The sequence below is a fragment of the Parasteatoda tepidariorum genome, chromosome 10, assembly GCF_982258835.1.
Source record: "Parasteatoda tepidariorum strain Cologne lab strain chromosome 10, Ptep-v5.0, whole genome shotgun sequence".
NCBI lineage: Eukaryota > Metazoa > Arthropoda > Arachnida > Araneae > Theridiidae > Parasteatoda > Parasteatoda tepidariorum.
This window is the reverse complement of record NC_141764.1, coordinates 87,713,665-87,727,765: the sequence shown is the minus strand read 5'-3', so window position 1 is coordinate 87,727,765 and position 14,101 is coordinate 87,713,665. Positions and strand designations below refer to the sequence as shown.

The 14,101-nt window shown below is 28.9% G+C and overlaps 1 protein-coding gene across 3 annotated transcripts in view; it reads left to right on the top strand.

The window, feature by feature from the left end:
- LOC107449901 (papilin) overlaps positions 1–14,101 on the top strand; it is a 54,110-nt gene that overhangs the window by 31,457 nt on the left and 8,552 nt on the right. For all 3 annotated transcript variants that reach the window (XM_087153292.1, XM_087153294.1, XM_087153293.1), the window contains exons 7-8: positions 699–866; positions 2,035–2,160. In XM_087153292.1, the coding sequence (XP_087009418.1) occupies positions 699–866; positions 2,035–2,160 (294 nt within the window). The remainder of the gene's footprint in view (positions 1–698; positions 867–2,034; positions 2,161–14,101) is intronic.

The following is a 14,101-nucleotide window of genomic DNA, read 5'->3' as shown; positions in this document are numbered from 1 at the left end:
AAATATTAAATAAAGGCATGCAAAAAACACTTTACAAAAGAATCTCAATTGTCAAATTATACTGTAATTTCTGTTTTTACGTTTATTTTTTTCATTCCAGCTTTGAACAGGATTACACAAACAAATGCTAGCTTTTCGAAAAACAAATGCAACATTTCCTTGCATTTAAAACTTAATGATCGAGTCTACCTTCGCTTTTAAAGTGGTAAAGAGAGTATGTAAAAGCATGTCTTTTTTCAGCGATGGTTAAATAAATCTAAAATAAATCTTGAGAAGGTGAATTTAAACTCTGTTTGAGGACTCTTTCTAGTTTTGATTAGTGAATGATGATTCATTCTTAATTTCCGAAGATTTTTCTAGTTTTCATATATATATATATATATATATATATATATATATATATATATATATATATATATATATATATATATATATATATATATATATATATATATAAAGGCAGATTCAGTCTCAAGAGTTGTTTTATGCAAGTTTAACGCGTAACTCAGTATTGTTAAATTTGACATTGTTTCAAGATAACTAATCATTTATAAACATTGTTGAACTTTGTGATAAATGTTGTCAAAATCAACCTTACTCTGCTGTCTGTATGTAGTAATACTGACTTCTACATAATCTTCAATATGCTTTTATTACTTAAAATGAATTTTGATTAATTTTATTACTTTTAACAAAAGCACCAGACTACTGTTACCAGATGTTGGATTTAGGCTCTTGTAATGCTAATCTTCAGAGGTTTTATTACGATGCCAGAGAAAAGACTTGCAAACAGTTTACCTTCGGTGGTTGCAATGGAAACAATAACAATTTCATGTCCAATTCAGAATGCCAGAAGAAATGTGCTAGTAAGTAACTTCCTTTCTTTAAGGATTTAATAATTTTTGTACTACTCAATTACATGAGTCTATCAAAGAGTTAACTTATTTACTCAATCATATGATCAATACAAAGTTCATCATGTGATTAAAAAAATTACGCAAGAAAAGTGTCAAAGAAATGTCTGTCTGGACATAAAAACTCTTAGAACTATAACAGTTTAAAAAACTAAGTTTGCTAAATTTATCTCTAACGGAAGCTAACGAAGAACGGAAAAATGGAAGGATTTGTGTTTCAGAAACTTGAGGAAAAAAAATCTGCAAAATTCTATAGTCTTTGTGTTTTACATTTTAGTTTTTTTTCTTTTACTGATACTATAGTGAAAATTAATCAAAGAATGAAACTGATTTAAGCCAGCTAAGAAAAGGACAAAATAAGGAAATAGCATTTAAAATAACAATGTGTCAAATTTTAAAAGCGCTATAAGCAGCTATAACCAAATTCATCTTATTTAAAAAAAATTTATAAAGTTAGAAACACAAATCAAGCAAAAAAAGAATTTCTAAAGATATGTATGTTAGCAAAAGCAGCATTTAGTGGTAATTCCAAAAACTGACTATGCCCCTAGTTTTTAGTATTACCACTGACGACAGAAAGGCTCCATAATGTTTACAGACAGAGTATTCCCTGATGAAAATCTGTTTTTGCTAAGATACATATGTTTAGAAATTCTTCTTTTTTTTCTTTTTTTGCTTGATTTGTGTTTCCAACTTTCCAAATTATTTAGTGGAAACTATAAGCAAATGTCTTTTTAAATATAATTGGTATAATAATATAAATAATATTCAACGGAAATAAAGAAACGAAACCTATGTTATCTTTTTTATTGTATTTTGTACTCTCAAAATACATTTCAAAGAAATCAAAACTCATCCCTATATGCAAAAAAAAATCATCGACACAATTACCGCTTAATTTAAATTGAAATAAAATTACGGAACTGATTTGCATTTATTTCAGGAAATCGAACAATACAATATTTAAACCTGAAATACTTAAGTAAATCTTTTCAGCTTCCTTTAGTAATTTTAAATTAATGAAAAAAAATAAGGTTGATACCTCCGTGTTAAATAATAAAAGTATCTTGCTTTTTCTTTTTAGTATACTCATAATAATAAAACTTTTTCATATGTACAGTTGCATCTAACAAAGATCCAGTATGCATGACAACAGCAAAATGTGGACTTTTCTGTTCCCCATGTTGTACAGAAGATGCAAATGGGTGCGTACACTGCAACTGTGAACTCATTGTTGAAAGTGAAGGTAAGGCAACGTATTTAAATTACATTTTTTTTTTTTTTTTTTTGTATGAGGGTAAGACACACTGAGAATACGCAGAAGTGGCGTACGGTAATTACTCTCCGGTGGTGCATTTACGGATTCAGATATTATCTATAGTTGATAAAACGCGTATACGAACGGGGTTCAAAAAACGATGAAATTTATTTTCTTGCGTTGGCAACGAAGAGCTGAAACAAACTAAGCTAAACTGGGCAAAAGGAAAAAATCAAAGCGAAATGTTTATATAAATAAACAAATTGTGCTCTAGTTTTGTTTCAGTTATGCTAATTAACACAGAATGCATAATAATTTTAAGGTCTATTTTAGTTTTATTGATACCAAATAAATTAAACAGCAGGGAGAGGCATTTTGGTGAAACTGCAGGAGAGAATCATTGTATTTAGTTTAGTTAGAGATACAGCTATACGCAGTTTTTCCAATCTCGTATAAAACTTTCCAAAAAACATTTTAAATATTACTCACTTTTTACTATATGTTGAATACGGTAGTTCATCGATGCAACACACATTTTCATTTCACTCCTGGTTTAAACTCAGTTTTGTTTAATATTAATTTTTTACTAAGTTTGTTGCGATGATTTTTTCGCCTTTTTTTAACTCTTTTCTTTGGTTTCTGAAATTTTTAAAAGTTTGAGATAGAATAAAGGACTTAAAATTACTATTCTCAAAAACATGAAATTTAGTGAATTATGTATTGCATATTTTTAGAAATGTAGTTCAAAATATGAACCAACATTTATATACAACTAGACTTAAATTTATTAACATTCAATAAGCGTAGTGAGCTGGACGAGAGGTCTTTAAGTAGTCTTTATTATCCAAATAAAATGCGTGAAGAAAAATATATTAACAGAAGCGCTTCTATTTATTTGTTATTCTAAGTACATGTAATTCCAAAAGTAATTACGTTGTCACAGACGTTTCAATCACTGTTAAAAATTTCTCTGAAAAAATGGTTAAATAACAATTTATTGAATGGCTATTTTACCATATTTAATCAAAGCAGTCAAATAACCATAAATAAACAAACTGTTAAGTTTGAGAAAAGCTGCTTATTAACAGCTTTCATCTAATACTGACAAACAGTCAGAACTCTATCGCACCAACTAGAACCGCCTAATAACACTACTTAGTTTTTCGCAACTGCATAACCGGGAGGACTTATCTGTGAATCTCATGACCGGCAGAACTGGAGTTCGAATCCAAGTGTTGACACCAAAATATTTCCTCCATTCCATTCAACACATGAAGAATTTCCAGTGTCCAACACTCTCCAATGCCCATTACCTTATGAAAAGCAGAGCTCCTATCTCTAGTTAAATAATTAATCTTTTTTTTACGTATTTGAAAAATGCTAGTTACAAAACCGTAAAAAAACAGTAGGGGAGAGTGGGGTCAATTGTAACATTTTTTACTTATCTATTTTTAACTAACAAAAAATCCAATATATTATTAGTATTAATTGACAGACGAGTAAAGTAGACTATCCTCTACTAGAAAAAAATACCTAATTTTAAATGTTATTATATTAGTTATTAACAATTTTTGACAGTCGAGCACTTGTTACAATTGTCCCCACTTACGGGGTCAATTGTAACAGTTTATAAATTCAACTAAGACATAGTTAATTATACATAGTATCATAGTTGTGATATATTTCTTTATTGATCAAAATAGTAGTGATATTTTAGGAGTAAAAATAATAATGAGCAGAGACCTAAAGGGTTAAGCTTTTAACTTTAAGAGGTTAAAAATTTTAATTTATGCTGTGAAAGGTGACAAATAAAATAATGCACATGCAACATAATTTAAATGATGTAGGAAACTATTGGTGGTTCTTAAAGACTTAAGTAATGGTTTGTAAACATAAGATTATTTATTTTCAGCTGTTACAATCGTCCCTTTACTTATTGTTACAATTGTCCGCAAGACGCCATTTCATCTTCATTTGTTAAAAACAATGCTAGTTAATTAGCAAAACTAATCTTTCTTTTTATTGAAATGTTAATTAAGGTGTCCACTTACATATACGGTTAATAATTTTTATTTGTTTAAACAAAATTACTTGGTTACAATATAATATTCTAATACCAAAAAAAGTACTTACTTAGCGTGAAAATATCTTTTGTGATCTAACTCTTTCAAAAGTACATAAAAAATGATTGCCATCAGGGGTGTACATGTAGATTTATTAAATACACCTTGTGCGCCACCTAGGAACCAAATCTAGAACCCGACACTCGAAATTTTTGCTCTGTTACAATCGTACCCTGTTACAATTGACCCCACTCTCCCCTATAGTTTTAGATTCATGGTTCCATAACCATACATGCAAAAACATATGACATGATCGAAATTTGCCAATGCCTTATTTTCAACCTTAACCTTTAAAACAATTTTTTATTTTAATCTTGCAAAACAATTTCCAAGTCTTAGAGTGTCAGCAATATTAAAAGAATATAATCTTAAAATGGCATTAAGAAAAGATTTTCAAAGTCATATTCATATTGCTTCTACAATGACTTTTTTTTTTCCTTGTAAGAAATGAGTAAGATAAGTAATTCTATGTAGAAATATTTGTCAACCTGCATTTAAATATAATAATTGCATGCTCAGAATAGGACAACAGAATTAATTGTGCCGTTTTTAAAGTTATAAAATAGAAATGGAGAAAAATAAATATTGGCGATATTAACTTGGTGCATTTAATTAAACCTGATTTTCCGTATTTAGTAATGATAAGTTCGTATTTTATTTTCATTAAATATTATTCAAGTATTTGCGTGCATTTGTATAAGGCGATTTCTATGGTGTAATCTAATTTTAAACGTGTATTTTGATTGTATAAAAATATTTGATTTCTAGTTATAGTTATAAATTTTAAATAACAATAAACTAAAATTATCAAAGTATCCTTAACACTAGAAAGACTGAAACTTAGTGTATATTGCCCAAAAGCAGTCAAAATGAATGAATTGTGAAAGAATAACTAATGCGTAAAGAAATTCGTTTAAAATTAATTTTTAATATTTTTTACATTATTTATAGTTATATAACAAGTTATTAGTAAATATTAACAATAAAAAAAATTATATGTTGTACAAAAAGACACAAAATTCTAAGAAATTGTGTCATTATATACATAAATGTGTTTTTCTAATTGAAATTAAAAAGCAGTCAAAATGACTTCCTTGGGCAATCTAGTGTTAAAAGCATCACAAAATCCGATACAAATAAGAAAAACTGATATAGTTGGGTATCACGTTAAAACCCTGATCTATTCATGAAATAACTTATTATGAATTAGAATGAAAGATTGGCATTTAATACTTTAATTGATACCATTCAAATCAATGTAAAAGAAATACACCAGTAACGTTAATGATAACGTAAATGATATTCAATCCCCCCCCCCTCAAATTACTTCCATCTCTCTTACAACAAAGCTGGAGCGTACAGGGAAAAAACAGTTTCCTCCCATAGTCTGTAATAACTTTATATAACTTTCTGTAAAAACAAATCTTGGGTATTAATTTTTCTGAAAAAACACCCCATTTTTGCTCTAATTAATATTCTAATTACGTAACAGAAACTTTTATTATTTATTTTCAAGTAGTTTTTGGCGATAAAAATTTTCACAATTTTTTTGTGGCAAAATTACAGTTTTGTGCGAATTAATTTGAAAATTATCATTTCCAGAAACATTAATTAAAAATTGTAAAAAAAAATTACTTTTTAATACTTATATTAATATTCAATTATTTTCAAATTGATAAAAATAGTTATTAAAGGAAATTGTAAGCAAATAAAATAGCAAGAAGTATTTTTTAATGAAATAGCTCAAGAAAATCATGGAATTGACACAGCATTTAAAAAAAAGTTTTAAAAGTTTTAAGTTTTTATTTCGTAAACAAAATAGAGATTGAGCTAGTTATGAAACAAAACGCCTCAATTATAAACTCATTAAACACGAAGAAATGTTTATTCATATAATGAAAATTGTTGAAATCCTTATTACTCTTTCAGCATCGTTGAAATATACTTTATCAATAAATCAATATTGATAGGGGAAGAAATTTCGCCCGCCAAGTTACGCTTTTCGATACGCTATTGAAAAGGGTTTGTCGTAGGTTTTAATTGTTTTAAGATTAAATTCTTGAGAAATGAAGGACATAAATTTGGCGAAGTTTCTCCTAAGTTACATTATTGATTTGGAATATTTATATTTATTTTCTAAATTCTACGCAGAGAGCGCGCTGGTTTAAATCAGCTCAATTTAAATTAACTGATTCCTTTTTTGAGACATATCATCAATTCAAAAATTTACAAAGCATTTTAGAATTCCTTAAATTCTTATCGTCTGGTTGTGTAATTTCTCATTTAAGTGATCGAAATTTGCAAATTCGTTTCATTTTAACGACTCCTTCTTGGTGCGCTAATTTTTTTGTCCATGAGTGTATATATAGTGCCCATAATAAAAGTTAAAAAAGAAGAAGGAAAATCAAAATTCGCGATCGCAACGCTCGAGTACGCCGTCTAGCGGGAGCCTGTAAATATCGGACATTAATTTATCACGTTTTCATTTAGTTCCATCAAAGTCATTGACTGAATCAGACGCCATTTTTTAGCAGCAAATAAGAAACAAAATTTCCCTAAGGAAAAGGCCGAAGAACTTGAAAAAAATCTCCAGAATATTAGTAAATCTTTCAGGAACAGAACACGCCAAACATTTGAAGAAAAATTCGTCAATAATTTTTAATTTCTATCATCAACAAACTTGCAACTGATGACTTCCGATTTCGGATACTGTTACAGATGTGTGTATTAAGGTAAAATGCATTTCTTCTGTCTTCAATTCATTACGAATTAAAGTGAAGTCAACATTGCTTTCGTCATTCCAGTGAATAAATATGAGTTCAGAACATACAGAATTGTAATAGTTATAGCATATTCTTCTTCGTTATAGAATAGTATATATTTCTGTATCCATATAATTCGGAAAACAACAATAAAAAATTATCCAAGTTACTTGAAATAGTGCCATTTGTGCTGATTCTTAATTAATTCAAATCGTTTTCTTGGTAAGTTTTTTTTAATTTTGAAAGAAAAAGTTCAACTAGAATTCAGCTATTCTGTTTTTAGCTACATATTCAAATTCATATCAATTATAAAATTTTGCTGTGTAGTATGTTATCTAAAAGTAATGAAGGTATAAACTATGTATCTATTATTTGAGAATAAAGTTTTCAAACAAGGAACTTATCATTTTGGAATTCTCCGGGAATCATAAATCAGGTAAGTGCAATGATTTTTACAATAAAAAATTTGCTTGTAAATATTTTTTTTTCATTTGATGATGGTTCTCTACAGAATGGTTTTTTACGTCTGATTAAGAACTATAAGAATAATAAAAAAAGAAACAATATGAAAGTTTTTATTTCAATGTCAATAATTCTTAAAATCGTTTTTTTTATCCTAAGAATTCTTTATTTTCCGTTTTTTAGTTTATAATTTTTTGATAAAAATTGTTCTCAAAATACTTTTGAAGAACTAAATGGTATAACATTATGTGTTTATGTATATTTCTTGTATATTCCAATGTTTGAAATAATATGATTCAGAAAAGTATGGAATAAAAATTCGGTACTTACGACGTATTAACGCCACCGCCGCTACAGATTTGGCGGTTTTTAAGTGCCGCCAATCTACACTTAAAATTTTTGCGACAGTTCATAAAATAAAACACTTTATTTGAAATCAAAATAGTTAATTGGATTTCGGTGGAAAATGAGCCGATATAGAGTTTAGCATAGATTCAAAACAATCATATCGCCATATGAACTCTGATGAATAAGATTCCAAATGAAATAACATTTCCAAAACGTACGTTTGCCAAGATAAAGTTTTATATTGTGGGAATTGGTACATTTTCGTTTTTTCGGTAAAATATTTCCCTCCTGAAAAAATAAAATTGCATCTTGTTTTGTTTTTGGCAAATCCCAAAGACGAATATTCGTAGCACTAAAAATGGCGACAAAAAAGAATTGTTTTTTTGTTTTTGTTTCGTCAGCATTCTTTATTTTACGTTTCTTAGTTTCTAAATAATGATTTTTATTGAAACTTGAAATTTTTTGATAAAAATTGTTGTCAAAAAACGTTGTTTACAAAATTAAATTTCATAAAATTATGAGACTTATGTATACTTTTTGTTCATTTTAATTTTTGAACTAATATGATTCTTAAAACTATAGAATGTAAAGTTTAAATGGGCCTTTCATGTTATATCATTAAATTTAGTAATACTATTTCTCGGGCATTAGGTTTTAACTCTTATAAGAATATACATATTTTTTTCTGTTAATGTACAAACATTTTTCCGATGTGTTTTGGATATTCCTTCTCTAATAAAAAGAGATACCATTTTGTTTTCGGTTGTACAAGAAAGAAGATCAAGCATTTTTCTTTTTTAAATTTAATAAGCCACATTAAAGAAGGAACGTTGCAATGCTACACGCTACATTAACGACGTTTTCAGAGTAACTGAATGACGGTTCATATGGAAATCGCAGGTAAGCGTCTCATACAACAACGCCCCCTATAGTTCGTTGCGATCGCGAATTATTAAATATTTAAAAATGAATTAAAGTTGGATAATAAAAAAACAAAATAATATAATCTCGTCATCAGCTCGCACTATTATGCTCGTAAAAATATTGCTTTCTCATATTACATCAATAAAATATAGATATAGTATGAATTGTATGATAATATTTTATGTTATGATATAATATAGTATCAGCATTGTATTGATATATTTTGCTTTGCTTTTATTGATACAATGTCAGAAAATGCTATTTCTGCTGATACAATCATGTGACCTGATTTTGTTGATTTTTTATCTAACTTTAATTTTTAATTTTTTTTTTAAATTGTTGATATTTTTCTTTTGTCTTTTAGATTTTTATTTATATTTAATTTTTATATAAATTAACCCCCAATATAATTAATACAATAAGCAAATTTTTCCCCAACTGAAATCAACAAATAAAAAAACTGATTAGTTTATCCTATCTAAATTAACTCTATCTAATCTTCTTTAATTTAATAAAATTATATGAAATATAAACTTGTATGAAACAAAAAATTTTCAATATTTTAAAAATTATTTAAAAGCAAGTTTTGAATCACATTTTATGGTAATATTCTCCCCATGGTAATATAGTAATATTCAACAATTCTTCCCCATGAAATCTTCACCAGTCTCGCAACTAAACGGAAACATAACAAGGTCAATCAATAACTAAATTAAACATTAGCATTGCCTCGCTCTTTTAAAATTCAAAATAAAGCCTATTGTAAGCATGAGCAATTTCAAGCGTGGTTGGTTACTTTGTAATCTGTAAAACTTAACTGAGAAAAATTCTCCTTCATTTTGTGAAAGATAATGATTTAAATTAAAGTTAATTCCCTCGTCTACATCGGAAAGATAATCAGTAAGCTGGTTCAGCGAACTACTGAGAATCTTGATAATTTACGTCTTACTCTTATTAAATTTTAAATCTCTTTGAAATAAAACAAGAATATTCAAATATCTGAATTTTTGCAGAATTTAGAATCTAGATAGTTTGCTCATCCTCCTGATATTAAATTTTAACCCTCTTTGAAATAAGGCAAGAATATTTAATCTACATGAATCGTTATGGTTTCACCAAGCAGGTTTGCTGGTTTAATAGTAAGTAGTAATAGGAACAGCAACGTGAATCGTTGCTGAATTGAGAATCTAGATAACTTACGTCCAACTGTTATCCGTTTCTAGATCTTATATGTAAAAAAAAATAATTTTTAGTGAATTTTTTTGTTTAAATTGTTCCATAATAGAGAATCTGGATAAATTGAGCCCTACTGTTTTTAAGTTTTAAATCTCATTGAAATAAAACAAGAAATATCTAAATTGCTGTAGAATTGAAAATCTTGACAGTCTTCGTTCAACTGTTATCAAGTTTTAAATATCTTTGCAATGAAGCAAGAATACTTAAGTATCTGAATAGCAGAATTGAAAATCTAGATAGTTTACTTTCAGTTATCAATTTTTATATCTCATAGAAAAAAAATTATGACATAAATTGTTGCATAATAGAGAAACTAGATATGTTGCTTCCATCTGTTTTTAAATTTAAATCTCCTTGAAGAAAGATAGAAAAAAAAACTAAATATCTGAATTGGTGTAGAATTGAAAATCTTGACGTCCTATACTTATCAAATTTTAAATCTCGTTGAAATAAAATACCAAAGCAGAAATATTATGGGTGTAGCCTCTTTCCTAGATACGAAGATAGATACAAATTTTTGCAAAGAAAATTAAAAAGTGAATAACCTCTACCAATTCATAGTTATTTACTAGTGCTTATTTTAAAAACATAGTTTTAAAGTTTTGCTCAGATGGCAGAGCAATCTATAGGCGATCGCAACACTCGAATACGCTATCTGGGGAGAAGACCTGTTCCATGCCTTTGACCCTTCCCCGTTCCCTCCCTCCCCCCTTCAGTTGTATAAGATTTCTTTTTTTTTTTTTATTTCCAATGAGCTGCACAATCAGTGTTCCCAATGAACAGACCTAGTGCGTTCTCCAGAAGTGGTATCCACTCTTTCAGGACCACCACAGTGGGTGAGATACCGTTGGCCATGTTAATTTGGACGTCTAGTTTCTGCCACACTAGATGGCAGCACCGAGACTCCATTTGGATGCTAAAGTGCACTAGGAATTTTAATTTTGCCGGAAATGCCAAGAGCCAATAAGGCACTCCAGGGATCTTTTACATGCCGCATAATCACACGACATGGCTGCTGAGGATTTTCTGCATCCCGAAAATCTGGTGTCTGGGCCAGGGATCAAAACCGCAGACTTGGGCTCAGAAGGCCGACGACAAACCAACTGCGCCACCCAGCCACTCAGTTGTATAAGAATGTGCTACGATATTTTTCTTAATATTTTAATCCATAGGTAGAGAGTTCTGCTCTACACCACCTGTGGCCAATTTCGATCACCAATTGGTGAGTTTTACAACTGATTCTAAGGCTTGGTGAAAAGAAATTTCCTAAATACCACTAAGCTCAGCAATTGACAACGAATGATCTTTTCATAGTGTGACGCAATAAAGTTAACTGTTAAACGAGCTTATAACCAAAATGTAAATATTTAGCTCAACCTTCATCCAAATCCAAACAAAACACCGGTTTTGAACCTCACTTGTTCCACACACATTCACAAACTGAGCTCGTTACAAAGCAAAAGCGGTTGAACCTCTTTTCTACCTTCGAAGATCACCAATAGTTGATGCTATTATTTACACAGGAAACGAAACAGTTAAGAGACTCAACTCATCACACATTGTCTATTGGAATACAACTCCATTGTTCTTGTTAACTGAATTAGCTAGCGGTATAAGCCAAGGAGTGAGATGTAGATTTATTCGAATATTCCAAATGAAATTTCGAACGGTTTTAAAATAGAAGTGAACACAACTTCTAGAATATTGTGGGGAAATTCATCATTTCGTCAGAAAAGCTTTTCACTCTGTTCCAGCTATAGAACTGAAATGTCATCGTCAAGAGGCTAATCGATACCCAAATGAAATATTAACATTTCCTCGCCCTTTCAGAATTGAAGAGGAGGAAGCCTATTTTAAGCATGAACAATTTCAAATGTGGTTGGTTGCTTTGTATCTTGGCAAACTTAATTGAGATAATTTCTCATTTATTTCGAAACGGTGAACAATTTAAATTAAAGTTAATCTGCCCTGTGTTCGAGGATAAAGGAATCATTGGGCCGGTCCAATAAACATCTGGTATGGCAAATGACAAGATAGCTAGATTACGTTCCATCGCGGCTGTGTTTTAATTCTATTTATATTAAAATAAAATAATTGAATTTCTGAATTAATGAAGCTTATAATCTTTATAGAGGAACATTTCATATTCACATTCATAAGCTTTCTCGAGAGTTTCATACAAAAGTAAAGTGGAATAACTCTTTGTTTCTGAAATTCAATTTAGTTTTAATTAGTTTTAGAAAAATGTGAAGTTTTAAATATTTATTTTATTTTTAATTCCTTATTAAATGCAAGTTTCTAAAAAAATAGTTTTTCCTTTAAATATGGACGTATGCTACAAAAAATTAGGTGTTTACTTATCAAAGGTAATCCTTATAATCTTAATGTCTCCATTTTTTTTAAACTCCATTTATTTTTTGAACCATTATATAATTTCAAAAGTTGAACATTCATTTTTTTTTTCTAAATAATCGTTATTTTAAATGATGAATTATTGTCGACACTGTCAGAGTGTTTCATATGCCTGTGGCATACCAGTTCCTCGCCATGTTCTCCCATTGAATTCCATCTTTCAATTTGTCAGCCAAATATAGCCAAATATGTCAGCCAATTATGTTCTTTTCAGCCAAATGTGTTTTTTAACGTGAGTTAGTTATTAGATGCGGATCCGGACACTAAGGTGGCTGTGCGATGATATTATATTGAAACTATTGCATGAAGAAAGACGGTTTTGGTGGGTGATAAAATAAAGGATGAGTGCTTTCATATTAGAAAACCTATATTTCAAAACCATAGAAAAGTGATAGAGATCTTACTTTTAAGATAATAGAAAAAAGAAACAATGGAAGATCTTACTTTTTTAATTGGCTATCGTAAATTAATTCATTTATTTCTTTAGTTCTGGAACGATTAAACCAGTTATATTTTTTATTAACTATTAGCAGCATACTTTTAATTTCATGAACACATTTTTTTCAATTGTTTATCGGTGCTGCCATATGAAATAAAGCATCAGTCACATGTTTTTAAAAGGAAAATATCATTTTGTCACAGTTTTTCTATGAAAACTCTCGACGACTGTAACCGTCATTAGCTCATCGCCGCATTTTTTTCCCTTCCAAGACAAACAACAACAAAAAATGGACATATTATCTGAAATGTCAGGTGTTTTTTTTTCTCGATGTATTACTGAATAGTTAACAAATAAATGTATTAGTACACTTCATACAAATGATGTTACTTACTTTTTTTATTAACTAAAATGAGTAGGACCAGGGTGTTTACCAATCACGAAATTTTTCGTGACTATTATTACAAACTCAATGATTTTCAAGGATTTTTAAATTTACCAAATCAACTCTTAGGAGCAGATGGGACACCGGTGTCCTTATTATGTATTTTATTTCTGACACTCTAATTACAAGCAAAAATATATTTTGATACTTTTTTTAAATTTGGAAAACAGTATAATAGTTACTAACAAATCTGCTAGATTATCGGTATTATATTTGTACAACGATATAAATGTAAATATAACGATATAACGACTAGTTTATATAACGAATAAAATGTAAATGTGGTTCACAAATCTCTATGCACTGAAAAAAATTGTTCCAGTAAACAAATTATTTATTGTACGTCATGGTGCGGAGAAATCTTTTTCATCATGAGCAGGATAGATATAGGGGAGAGTGGGGTCAATTGTAACATTTTTTACTTAACTATTTTTAACTAACAAAAAATCCAATATATTATTAGTATTAATTGACAGACGAGTAAAGTAGACTATCCTCTACTAGAAAAAAAATAAATACCTGATTTTAAATATTATTATACTAGTTATTAACAATTTTTGACAGTCGTGCAGTTGTTACAATTGTCCCCACTTACGGGGTCAATTGTAACAGTTCATAAATTCAACTAAAACATAGTTAATTATACATATTATCATAGTTGTGATATATTTTTTTATTGATCAAAATAGTAGTGATATTTTAGGAGTAAAAATAATAATGAGCAGAAACCTAAAGGGTTAAACTTTTAACTTTAAGGGGTTAAAAATTTTAATTTATG